Genomic DNA, 12,776 nt, shown 5'->3' with positions numbered 1-12,776 from the left:
GAGGGAAAAAGGAGAGGAAGCAAAAAGGAAAACAGAATGAAATATGGACTGAAAAATGAAAAAGAGGAGCCAGAAGAGAGGTAAAAGGGGAGGAGTAAATAACATATGATGGGAGAAGTAAAGGAATGAAAAAAGGAAGAAAAAGAAAGCAATAGATCTGGAGAAAGAGAGAGAGGAGTAGAAGAATTAAGGAGGTGATGAGACAGAAATGAAAGAAGAAAAATAACAAATTAAAAGAACATAAAAGGAAGAAGGGAGAATTGAGGAAGAGAAAATGAATATAAGAATACACAGAAAATGAGAAATGAAGGAGAAGAATAATGGAGAAAAGACAAAACTGTGGAGGAAAAGGTAAGGAAGTGTAAGGGAGAGAAAGAAAAAAGAAGGATAAGAAGAGGAGAAAGGGGTGAGAAAGAGAATATGAGCAAAATAAAGCAAAGCCATATCAAGAAAGGAGTGCAGAAAATAGACGTAAATGAAGAGAAGGACGGAGAGGCGAATGAAGGATAAGATTGAGGGGGAGGAAGAAGAGGATGGAGGAGGAGAAGTGTGAAGGTTTTTAAAGTGTTCTAGTGATTGTAGACACCGATTACATTCATTACGCGCGCAAAGAAATGAAAGAGCGCGCGACTGAAAAGCGTTAAGATTTACTTCCTTTATTCAGTTTCTCTGTGTTGAGTGCTGGGGGGGGGCGACACGGGGAGAGAGAGAGAGAGAGAGAGAGAGAGAGAGAGAGAGAGAGAGAGAGAGAGAGAGAGAGAGAGAGAGATTGAAGGGGTCTGCAATAATAAAGAGTGTAGAATAAACCCCTCCATCTCCCCCACCTCCTCTTTTTATCCCTCTGTCACTCTGGAATTAAAGATGGCGTCTCTCTCTCTCTCTCTCTCTCTCTCTCTCTCTCTCTCTCTCTCTCTCTCTCTCTCTCTCTCACTCACACTCTTATTTTTTAAAGATGAATTTCTTCTCTTTAAAAATAAGCGCTCGAGGGCTTCAACGCTTCAATCACCCCTACAAATAATAATTAATACACACACACACACACACACACACACACACACACACACACACACACACACACACACACACACACACACACACACACACACACACACACACACACACACACACACACACACACACACACAAATAATCATTAATAGGCGGCAGAGGAATGAATGGTTTCGGGCCGCTAATAAAACCACAAAAGCGGCGCATAAATCAGGAGCTCAGTGAAAAGCGCTTAAAAGGGAATTAAAGCGAGAACAGAACTGCATTAAACACACACACACACACACACACACACACACACACACACACACACACACACACACACACACACACACACACACACACAATATTACATTCAATTATTTGCAATTTATTTTATATTCAATTTCGTTTATAATGTTTCTATGTTCATTTTATTTCTAAAATGTAAATGCTATTGTTAGGAAGTGTACTAAACAAACAAACAAACAAACAAACAAATAATTAGGAACTACATTAAAAAGCATTAGAACTGCGTGAATAAGTTCTGAAATGGAGAAATTAAAAGACGGAGAAAATGAGACAAAGAGAGGAAGAGGAAATAGGAAGAAAGGAGAAAGAGAGAGAATAAAAGAGAGAGAGAGAGAATAAAAAGTCGGACAAAATAAGAAAAGAAACGTGGAAGATGCGGAAAGAGGAAGATGAAGAAGAAAAGATAGTAGAGGAAAATAATAGGGGTTTATGGAAAAGAAGTAGAAAATAGTAACTAAGCGAAGGAGGAAAAAACCGAAAACCGAATAGGAAGAGGAGGAAGTGTGGGAGGAAGTGATGGAGGAAGTGATGGAGGAAGTGATGGAGAAAAATCCCCATATAAATTGTGTTATTAATAAATAAACCTAGCATGAGCACGGGGATAAAGATGAAGTTTTATCGTCAAGGAATAACGCGAATAGAGAATCAAAGAACAATAAGAATAAAGAACAAAGAACCGATTTATAGAATACCAAATGTTTACTTTCTCACAAAAACAGTAAATAAACTACATCATACCATCAGTATAATGGAAATAAATAGAATAAGTGAATGTGTCGGGCTGCAAAAAAAATAAAACTTCAGCTCAGACAAAATAAAACTTCAGCTCAGACAAAATAAAACTTCAGCTCAGACAAATTCTCAGAAATAACGGTTCTATATTTTATGTCTAAATAAATATCTAAATGAAATAACCGTAATTTTAAACAGCAGTAACATCAGTAACATTTCTCCACTGATGCCCTTTGAATTTTAAATGAAAATGTACTTTTTGTTTGTTTATTGATTGATCGATTGATTAATTGATTGATTGATTATGTGCTCAAATTGTCCTGTTTGTCACTTTTACTTTATTTTAAATCATAATAATTAGACACACATTTAATCCGTTTTTACGGTTGAAAAAAAAAAAACAGTTGTAAAGAAATGATGTTGAAACCGTCTTAAAGTCGCATCTTTGCCTGATTTTAGTCTGGATCGTCAACTTTGTAACAAACAGCTTGATGCCTCAGTAGTTTTGTAACGATGGAAAGAATCAGTATTAATGGCGCAAAAAAAAAAAAATTTCATCATCATCATCATCATCATCACAATGATATTAGATATTGTGTTTAATTTCTACACTGATCTGTTGTTTTATCTCTTTGTAAGACTAATTATTTATATTTATTATTTTCTATTTGTCGCCTAATAAATAAGTGATTTAAAACTTTCTTTTGCTTGATTTTTTCTTACTAAATTTCTTCCCGATGGGAGATTCGATGCTTCACAAATGTTTGTGTAAATATTTTTAGTACTAGTATTAATAGTATTATATCTATCTATCTATCTATCTATCTATCTATCTATCTATCTATCTATCTATCTATCTATCTATCTGTCTGTCTGTCTGTCTGTCTGTCTGTCTGTCTGTCTGTCTGTCTGTCTAAAAAAATATTCACAGCTCCACTTGAATCTTTCCTTTCCTTTTCTTTTCTTTTCAGCCGACAGATTTATTGTCGCTATGTCTGAATTATTTAAAGGGAAGTGGCTCTGCAGGAAACCTGAGCATAATTAAATTGCTATAAACTAACATTAGTGTTGACAGGCCATTAGGGAGCGCGCTAATAGACTGCTCCAGGGGTCGGAGGTCAACTGTCACACCTCCATTTATCCCTTCCAATGAAACTGAAACGCGACAAAAAATAGAACAGAATTCAACACAAAATAATATAATATGACCTAAAGATCCTAATAAATATAATATAATATAATATAATATAATATAATATAATATAATATAATATAATATAATATAATATAATATAATATTCCTATTGTCATTATAACTGCTTATTATATCTAACTCTGTTATATTGTTTTATTTTATATTATTACGATTATTATAATTATTATAGTGTTTTATTCATTTGAAATATTTTAAGGCACTTTTTTTTAAAACGTATTTTTCGGCTTAAAGCTTGAGTTCATCTGCCATCTAGTGGCGACAAAAAGAACTAATTCATTCACGTCAAAGATTTAGCCTAAAAAACACAGGACGTTCGTTTTATTAACACTCCTGATTATTTTAATAACTAAAATTGTAGAACTGTAATTTCGGGTTACTACCTATTTATAACATGAAGGATAAATTCTGTGTAGGAAGCTGTAACTGGTGTCACAAAAAAAACTGTTGTTGTTGTTGTTGTTTTATCTTTTTTAAAACCTTGAACATTCCTCCTGATGAAAACCCAGAGAGTCTTAGGTCATTTCCATTTAAAGTTCTTTGAGAAATATTGATCATATATAAATATTTTTTTTTTTTTACAAATAATATATATTTTTTTTATTAGTAAATCAATTAAAAGTTTGGTAAAAATGACAATACAAAAACATAACAAAACAATAACAAAACGTAGCACATTAATAATTATCTGACTTTTTATTTATCAGTTAAATGTCCCACTTCATTTAGAACTGGCTATTTGTTTTTAATGCTCATTTTAAAAAATCATTCTTTTTTATTGAATCTTTACATGTTGGGCAGGTGTTTTTATTTCTTGATTATTATGTGCATTATTAACATGAAAAACAATTTAACCAAAAGTATGTGCCCCCCGACCCTCACTCTCATAAGTGTGTGTTAAACATCTGGTTTCAGATCGTTTCCTCTGCTGTTGTAATCAGCTCCGCTTTGCTCTTCTGTGAAGGTTCTCCATTAGATGTTGGTTCATTAAGAGCTACAGCTACAAGAGTATTATGATCTACATGATGTAGCTACATCAGACACTTTTGTACGTCGCTCTGGATAAAGGTTTCTGCTAAATGCTGTAAATGTAAATGTATTAGTGAGATCAGACACTGATGATCAGGATGATGAGGAGACTCCAGACCCAAAGTCGGGGCTCAGTGCAGGACACCCGAGTTCAGTGCACAGGGACGTTGACATGATGGAACAGGGTTTGGACTCTTAGTTCTACTGAAGGAAACGTTCTGTCCAACTGTGTGACTCAGAGATTGTGGTAACAAACACATACTAGTGTGATGGTGACATGCATTTGACTGTATAGTGTAGCAGGGCAGGATTTCAGGAATTGTCTTGAATGTGAATAATTGAATTTGTGAACCAGCAGGCAGCAGTGTGAAGGTGGACAGATGCAGCTTGGAGATGTTATAGTGTGCAGCAGTACAGTTATTTGAGCGTGGTGTGTGAGTTACACTGAGACTCTCATTACACTGCAGGAGATCCTGAGCTCTTGGAGTAACCGCTCGTTTGTCACACTCTACTCAATACTGTTCCTAAAACTCTGACACAAATGGGGTAACGCGATCATCAGCTCACTTCCCCACTGATGAAATATTCAACATCATCAAACATACATGAGTCAATCCGGCTAGTTCTTGTCACACGATTCGCTTCAAGTGCTCATCAAACTGCTCCTGGCATCTGAGCATGCACTGTTTACACAGCTTACAGCCACAACTTACTGTTTCATAAAGTAATAATAAATACACCAATTTCTCTCTCTCTCTCTCTCTCTCTCTCTCTCTCTCTCTCTCTATATATATATATATATATATATATATATATATATATATATATATATATATATATAACTAAGTAATTATATATAGTTCTCATTAAAAAAAACAAGTAACAATGATATTACTTTCCATTAAAGATAGAACATGACACATTTTATATCTGATCATCTTTATTCTGTGTGTGTGTGTGTGTGTGTGTGTGATATCAAGTCAAAATAAAGAGATAAATACCACAATAAGTAAAAAAATGGGGATATTATGCTGAAATGTTGGCATACAGTATATAAATATCTTTGTATATGCTCCACATTTCACTAGATGTTGTATTGTGACTGAGGGATTTGTGTGTTCAGTGGTGTTGAGTCAGAATCAGGGCTCAGTGCAGGACACTCGAGTTCTTCACTCCAACCTTCACCTCCACACCATGTCTTCATGGAGCTGCTTTGTGCACAGAGACATTGTCAGTCATGATGGAGAAAGGTTTGGGCTTAGTTCTACTGAAGGAAAACACACACACACACACACATATATCCACGCGCACACACACACACACACACACACACACACACACACACACACACACACACACACACACACACACACACACACGTTCTGTACAGCTTAGTGTGTGGGAACAAACACGAGTGTGATGGTCAGGGGGGCACTTGCTTTTAGCCACAGCAGGGCAGAATTTCATGAAGTGACTCAAAGGAGGAATCTAATAACAGCAGCAGATTTAATGCTCAGCCTGTGGACATTAAACAACACACGTGTGGACAAGATCCCTGCTCTAAAGTAACACGGGAACCAAACATCAGAAGGAGCAGAACGAAGGAGCCGGAAGACATTTAATGATGCGCTCGGGTTGTGCACTTCCGGTGAAGAGTCCCTTTTGTTTTGGGTCACACACACATACACACTTTAGCTGTTAGCTAGCAGGCTTGTGCAGGACCTCAGACACACAAACACAACGTTCATCGCCTCCATGACACGGTTAATATGTGCCGAGGGAACACCAGGAGCGGACTTACACAGCTGTCACTCTTATTATTATTAGCTAAGTGTTTAGTTAGCGAGGTTAGCAGCAACAGACATGGGGAGATATTTAGCAATGTACTCGGATATCTGTTTAACTCGGTGTCTCGCGGGTTGAGTGTTTAACTTCTTCTTCACAGAGACTCGTCTGTCTGAACCAGTAAGTCAAACTAAACCGAGACATAAACATCACACAGTTCACTTAGCTACATGCTAGCTAACGGATCACAGCTTCTTCTCCCGCCCATCGACTCTGATTGGGTAGATCCGTTTATGGATAGATCTATTAACCAATCGTAGCGCAGGAGACGGAACAATCCGGCCAATCCTAGCGCTACGGGGTGGTGTTTGTTTAGGAATACGGTAACTAAACAAACTGAAGCTGCATCACAGTAATAACACCTGATAACCTGATTTACTCCAAGCGAGTTGATTATAGCGACTAATAATGATCTATAAATGCTAGTTAATTGTTATCAAAACATTTTAAATGATTAGAAATGAACCACACGTCAACGTTGTTTGTTTATTGTCGTAAAAACTGTCGCAACTTTACCTTCATTTACACTACATTTGTGCACGTTTTTCTCTCTCACGTCCATCACTTTCTTTCTTTCTTTCTTTCTTTCTTTCTTTCTTTCTTTCTTTCTGTCTTTCTGTCTTTCTGTCTTTCTTTCTGTCTTTCTTATTCGATTAGCCTTTTTTAAGTGGATATTTTATTAATAATGAATCATTTTGTACTTTAAGTGTAAATATTAAGCAATATGAATATTTATATAGCCAAAACAAATATGAACGGCTTTATTCGATAAGTCTGTGTGTGTCTTTTTGTGTGAGAGATAAAACAGGCATCAGCTCTGGTCTTCCCAATGGGCGAGGAGAAACCGGAGACGCTGGATTTCGTCAAGGACTTTCAGGAGTATCTAAGCCAACAAACCCAACATGTGAACATGATCTCAGGCTCCGTCAGCGGTGTGAAGGACACGGAAGATGTTCCGACAGGTCTCACATACACACACACACACATACACACATACACACACAGACAGACAACACCAGTGTGTAACAGACTTGGTTCACACAAGGTGTTCATTCATTTTTTATAGCATCAGCTCTGACAATTGCAGCTGCAAATCATTTACAGCATCTGGCAGATGTCCTGATCCAGAGCGACGTACAGCTGTGCTTTTAAATCTCTATCGATTAATACATTAACTCTGGTTCACTAGGTTACACACTTAAGATACCATCAACCTAAAAGCATGTTAAGGGTTTTTTGTTTTTTTGAAGATATCCAGCGACTGTTCGGACCTCTAGGGGAAGTTCATTCCACCACCTCGGTGCCAGAACAGAACAGAGTCTTATTGTATACTTCCCTCTTCCCCTGAGAGATGGTGGGACCAGTGGAGCAGTGCTGTAGATCTGAGGGTACGAGGTGCAGTGTGAGGAGTGATGAGGGCTTTGAGGTTTATATCTGATGTGTTCAGCTACAGGAGCCAGTGGAGGAACACAGCAGTGTGGTGGTGTGGAGAACTTAGGCAGGTTGAAGACAAGTCACACAGCTGCATTATGGATCATTTACAGAGGATGAATTGTGTTCTTATGTAGACCTGACAGAGAGAGCTGCAGTAGTCCAGTGTTGTCATGACCAAGAGACTGAACACGTACCTGAGCAGCCTGTGTGGGGAAAAAATGACTGAATCCTTCTGACGTTGTAGAGAAGAAACCGACATGAACGTGTCACATTAACAACATGTGAGGAAAGATGAGTGTCCACATTTACCCCAAGGTTGTGAGCTGTGACTGAAGGGAAGGGCAGATCATTGTGTAGGGATATTGTAAGATTATGACCTGGGGATGGATCACAAGTTCAGTTTTGCTGGGATTGAGTTTCAACTGATGAGCCGTCATCCTCGATGATATGTCTGACGGACATGCTGAGATCCGAACAGAAGATGTTGTGTCTGAGGGAGGGAAGGAGAATAATCACATGTTTATATAAATGCAGATGTTCTAATGCGTTATCATCTTTATAGTAATGTTTCTTCAACATGACAAGCTGTGTGTGTTTGTGTCCTTTCTATGCCAGATCTGGGACACAATGGACTGGATCATCCACCGGTGGACATTTCTCTGGATGATGGGTCCAACATGCTGGTGGATGGCTTCGAGAGGACATACGACGGGAAGCTGAAGTGTCGTTACTGCAACTACGCTACCAGAGGAACGGCGCGGCTCATAGAGCACATCCGCATCCACACGGGTAACCAGAAATGTGATGATGCATAAATATACAAATTAGGCTCCACCCCCGTGTCCTCCTGACATCCCTGTTATCCTAAAATCACTAACATTATGTGACCTAGCGACCGGGTTCACTAACAGCTTACAATCTTATTTAACAAACCTGTCTGAGTTTAGTGTTACCGTGACAACCTCCATTTCTCCATCACTAACATTGGCTTGGTTACTTGTACAGTTTAATAGTTCACAAATACTGAAGTTACCACATTGTCATTTGCATATTTAATGTGATTTGGTTAAAAGCCTTTAAGCTTATAGTCTTGTGGCAAATGATCTCTCTCGCTCTCTCTCTCTCTCTCCCCCTCTCTCACCCTATCTCTCCCCCTCTCCCTCTCTCTCTCCCTCTCTTTCTCTTTTTCTCTTTCTCTCCCCCCTCTCGCCCCTCTCTCTTTGTCTCTCTCTCTTCCCCTCTCTCTCCCCTCTCTCTCCCCCTCTTTCTCCCTCTCTTTCTCTCTTACTCTTTCTCTCTCTTTCTCCCCCCTCTCTCTTTCTCTCCCCCCCTCCCCCTCTCTCCCTCCCCCCCCCTCTCTTCTTTTAGGGGAAAAACCACATCGTTGTCATCTTTGTCCCTTCGCCTCTGCCTATGAGCGCCACCTGGAGGCGCACATGCGCTCTCACACTGGTGAGAAACCGTATAAATGTGAGCTGTGTGCGTTTCGGTGCAGCGACCGCAGCAACCTTTCGCACCACCGACGCAGACGCCACAAAATTCTTCCCACTAAAGGCACTCGCTCAACTCCTCCTTCTCACCGCCGAACAATCTCAGCGCTGTCCAAACGGGGTGGGGCTTTTGCATACGGTCGTCGCATTCTCGTCGACCTCGGCCTGCACAGGAAAAGCGACGCAGACGAGAACGGCGGCGCAAACGATGAGCGGAATGACCTGCACAGTCCCTACATCAGCTTAGCTGCAAAAGACGTAGAGAAAACGAACGATTTGGAACATAACCCTCTTAGTCAGCTCTCCGCGCTGGCTGGGCAACTGTCCAGCCTCCCGTCTGAGACGCCGGCTTCCCCGGGGGCAGATTCTCTACCCGAAGAAAAACCCTCTTTCCTCATACAATCGCCACCCGCCATTTCCAGCAACGTCTCCTGTCCCATTGTGACACTCACGTCGATGCCCGACATTAGGGACACGGCCCACGGGGGGCAGTGCAGTGACCGAACGAGCACGCCTAGCAACAGTGGAACTAACAGCCAGCCCGGAACCCCGAACCCGAGCCACGAGCCGCAGTTGCTCCACCACTGTCCCCACTGCCACATCTACTTCCCAGATAATGTTCTCTACACCATTCACATGGGTTGCCATGGCTATGAAAATCCTTTCCAGTGTAACATCTGTGGGCACAGGTGCAGAAACAGGTACGACTTTGCCTGCCACTTTGCTCGGGGACAGCACAAACAGTAAACCTCTGGAGCTCGGAAGAGACAGTCATCGTTACCGTAGGATGTCGTAGTTATGTGCAGATCTGGGAACTGAGACGCCTTAAGTGTAGGACACTCTGATGACTCTAACCCCATTTATGTTCTAATAAAACATAGCCGTAGACCATCCACCTCTGGATGGATCAGAACTATCCAATCAGAGGACCAGACACAGGAAGTGTTAGCTTTACAAACAGCGGCTCAGAATGTTACCACAGGAACCTTTTGTAGAGGGAGTGAAATGTTTTCACGTGCCTTCTTAGGCATTGCCTGAATTCGCTCAAATGATCATATACGTTACCGCAGAACCTAAATTACTTGTGCACCCGGCATCGGGTTTTACTTTGCACTTCCTGTTTGGTTGAACTGCTGTGATACATGATGCAGGATTGTGTGTTCACGAGAGGGTGACACACACGTGGAGAATCAGGATGGAACCGGCTGGGGTTCCATTTTCTGGTCAGAGTAGAAAAAAAGTGTATCTTAATTTATAATCTATTTCCTGTTTATATGAAGTTAAAAATGTGAATCTTTTATGTACTTTGTGTAGATTTTTTGCGATCTTACCCTTTTTTGTTTTTTTAATCAGGCAGCTACCGTAAATCCCTGACCAAGTGAAAGGCGTATTATGAGTATTGAACGAGGCACACGTCGAAATTTAGGATGCACGATACTGTTATGGAGCTTCTGAGGGTCACAGATGATGGTAGTAAAGTGCAGTATGGTGACGATATATGTCACGATATCCGCTGCACTGAACTAATCATCATGGTCGATCGGCTCGCGAATATTACCGAACGGACGTTTGTAGCTTTCACAATCATGTTACATGTCTAAAAATGTCCACAGTGTCTTTACCCAAACAGAGAAGTGGTAGCTCAGAGGCTAAAGCATGGGGACATTGAATAGAAGGTTGTGAGATCAAATCCAGCATCACATTTGGGCTCTTGAACAAGACCCTCATCACATCAGATCTCATCACATCAGTCAGTTAGTTTGTGTAAAAGCTTCAGTCGAATCAAATCAAGATTCGAGAGGTTTTACAGTCACGCGCACGGTGAAAACAGCGGTTTAGATCATACAATCAAATTCTCCCTTACAAAAAGAATTCATTCATTCATTCATTCATCTTCTACCGCTTATCCGAACTACCTCGGGTCACGGGGAGCCTGTGCCTATCTCAGGCGTCATCGGGCATCGAGGCAGGATACACCCTGGACGGAGTGCCAACCCATCACAGGGCACACACACACTCTCATTCACTCACACACACACACACACACACACACACACACACACACACACACACACACACACACACACACACAACGAACAATTTTCCAGAGATGCCAATCAACCTACCATGCATGTCTTTGGACCGGGCGAGGAAACAAAAAGACGGGGAGAACATGCAAACTCCACACACACACACAAGGTGGAGGCAGGAATCGAACCCCCAACCCTAGTGGTGTGCGAACGTGCTAACCACTAAGCCACCGTGTCCCCCCCGCAAATGATCAAAGTTTTAGAATGGCTAAACTTTATGGCTTTCCTTTCGCACCAGAGTTACACAGCTTCAGCTAACCTGTAAGTTGTATTGTGACCAGGAGGAGTCTCAGTGGCTGCTCGCCATCACCTCCGTCACACAGTTCTGGTCTCACAGAATAGCCTGTTGGTTAAATATTTTTCAGTTCTGGAGAGTTTAGGGTCAATAATGAATTGTGCTTTGCAGTTGTTGAGCTACAGGTGCTTTTTCCTATCAAACCGAGAGCTCCACTAGCTTTCTCTATGCTAAGGTCTGATCCGCCTCAGAGCTCACAAAATCGTTAGCGTGACATCCAGGGACTGTTGTGTTTTCCAGCCGGGCTACTAAAATGTATCTCCACCTTGTTGCCTGTGGGTCTCTTTCATAAGGACAGTGTTTTAGAGGTCTTCTCAGGTCTAAAGAAGTGTATCCGACCCGAAGTGACCCGAATCACTTTTTACCTGAACCCGATGTGCATAATTTATTTTTTTTTTAAGAAAGCCCCGACCCGAGACAAACCCAAAAAAATTAGTCCCGAGTCCGACCCGACCCATTGGGAATTTTTTTAAACCCAACTGGACCCGAATGTCGTGCACACCGATGCAGCCCTGCACGCACCAGTCAGACAGAGAAGTAACCGCTACAGCATGGATTCAAAATTGATTGACAGGTCTGTTTCAACGTAAATTAGCTTATCGCCAGAAAAACCATGTCGCAAGCGGTCTTGGCAAACAGAGGAGAGGTTGGAAAAGGACTCGAGACCCGAGACCCGACGCCGTTATTATTATTAAACTTTTAGACCCGAAGATGCTCGCTTCTCGTGTCTGACCTCGTGTCTTCGGATCTAAGTGGACCCGTGAAGACTGCTACAGTGTTTACACTACATTCATTTCACCATGATCGCCAGAACAAAGATCACCACAGCTGCAGGTTGTCGGTAATTTATAGGAGAAAAGACAAGGGGGTTGCACGGCATACACTGAAGAGCAGTGACATGTCTTTCAAATCGAGAGTACGGACAGCCGCGGTGCCACTCGTCGCTTCAGAACACCGTTCCAAATCCTCTTCCTGTGAAATGACACTATATTTGTCTTAAATTGTTGTTAACGAACATAATACTTACATAATAACGTAAAATAACACGACGCTTTCCCTTTCGGTTTAAAACGTTTTACCCATTGACGCCACTTTCTTCGTTCGCAGTGACTATCATTACGAGATCGTTTTCGATTGACGTTTTTATCTCCTTTACAAAATTTTTCGTTAAAAATAACGTTCGTGTGCCTGCCGAAGGGCTACCAGGTAGTGTGAAATTTTGCGAGCACTGCATATCATTGTGGAAGCCCTTTACAACGGCAGAGCCCCAGTTACTGCACACCAACACACAATTGTGGTGTCGCAGAAAGCAGTGTGTCCGCGGTCACTGGTGAAATCCGAGATGACGA

At 41.1% G+C, this 12,776-nt stretch overlaps 1 protein-coding gene across 2 annotated transcripts; it reads left to right on the top strand.

Annotated features, from left to right (window-relative positions):
* The first annotated feature begins 5,703 nt into the window (after nt 1-5,703).
* Nucleotides 5,704-10,346, top strand: ikzf5 (IKAROS family zinc finger 5). 2 transcript variants are annotated; one of them, XM_047821820.1, is made up of 4 exons: nt 5,704-6,238; nt 6,910-7,080; nt 8,168-8,341; nt 8,921-10,346. In XM_047821820.1, exons 2-4 carry the CDS (start codon nt 6,948-6,950, stop codon nt 9,787-9,789), a joined length of 1,176 nt encoding a protein of 391 aa, XP_047677776.1. In that variant the 5' UTR covers nt 5,704-6,238; nt 6,910-6,947; the 3' UTR covers nt 9,790-10,346. The 2 variants fall into 2 exon arrangements, with proteins under 2 accessions (XP_047677776.1, XP_026993298.2); XM_027137497.2 differs by having other exon boundaries at nt 5,706-6,238; nt 6,918-7,080.
* Nucleotides 10,347-12,776: the final 2,430 nt, after the last annotated feature.

The sequence above is a fragment of the Tachysurus fulvidraco genome, chromosome 12 (genome assembly GCF_022655615.1).
Source record: "Tachysurus fulvidraco isolate hzauxx_2018 chromosome 12, HZAU_PFXX_2.0, whole genome shotgun sequence".
NCBI classification, from domain to species: Eukaryota; Metazoa; Chordata; class Actinopteri; order Siluriformes; family Bagridae; genus Tachysurus; species Tachysurus fulvidraco.
This window is presented reverse-complemented; position numbering and strand designations above follow the sequence as displayed.

Bases quoted from the DNA above. Each gene is read 5' to 3' on its own strand.
- ikzf5 (XM_047821820.1), top strand. From the start codon at position 6,948: ATGGGCGAGGAGAAACCGGAGACGCTGGATTTCGTCAAGGACTTTCAG. The intron at 7,081-8,167 runs GTCTCACATACA...TTTCTATGCCAG, and splicing joins CACGGAAGATGTTCCGACAG to ATCTGGGACACAATGGACTG. The intron at 8,342-8,920 runs GTAACCAGAAAT...CTCTTCTTTTAG, and splicing joins GCACATCCGCATCCACACGG to GGGAAAAACCACATCGTTGT.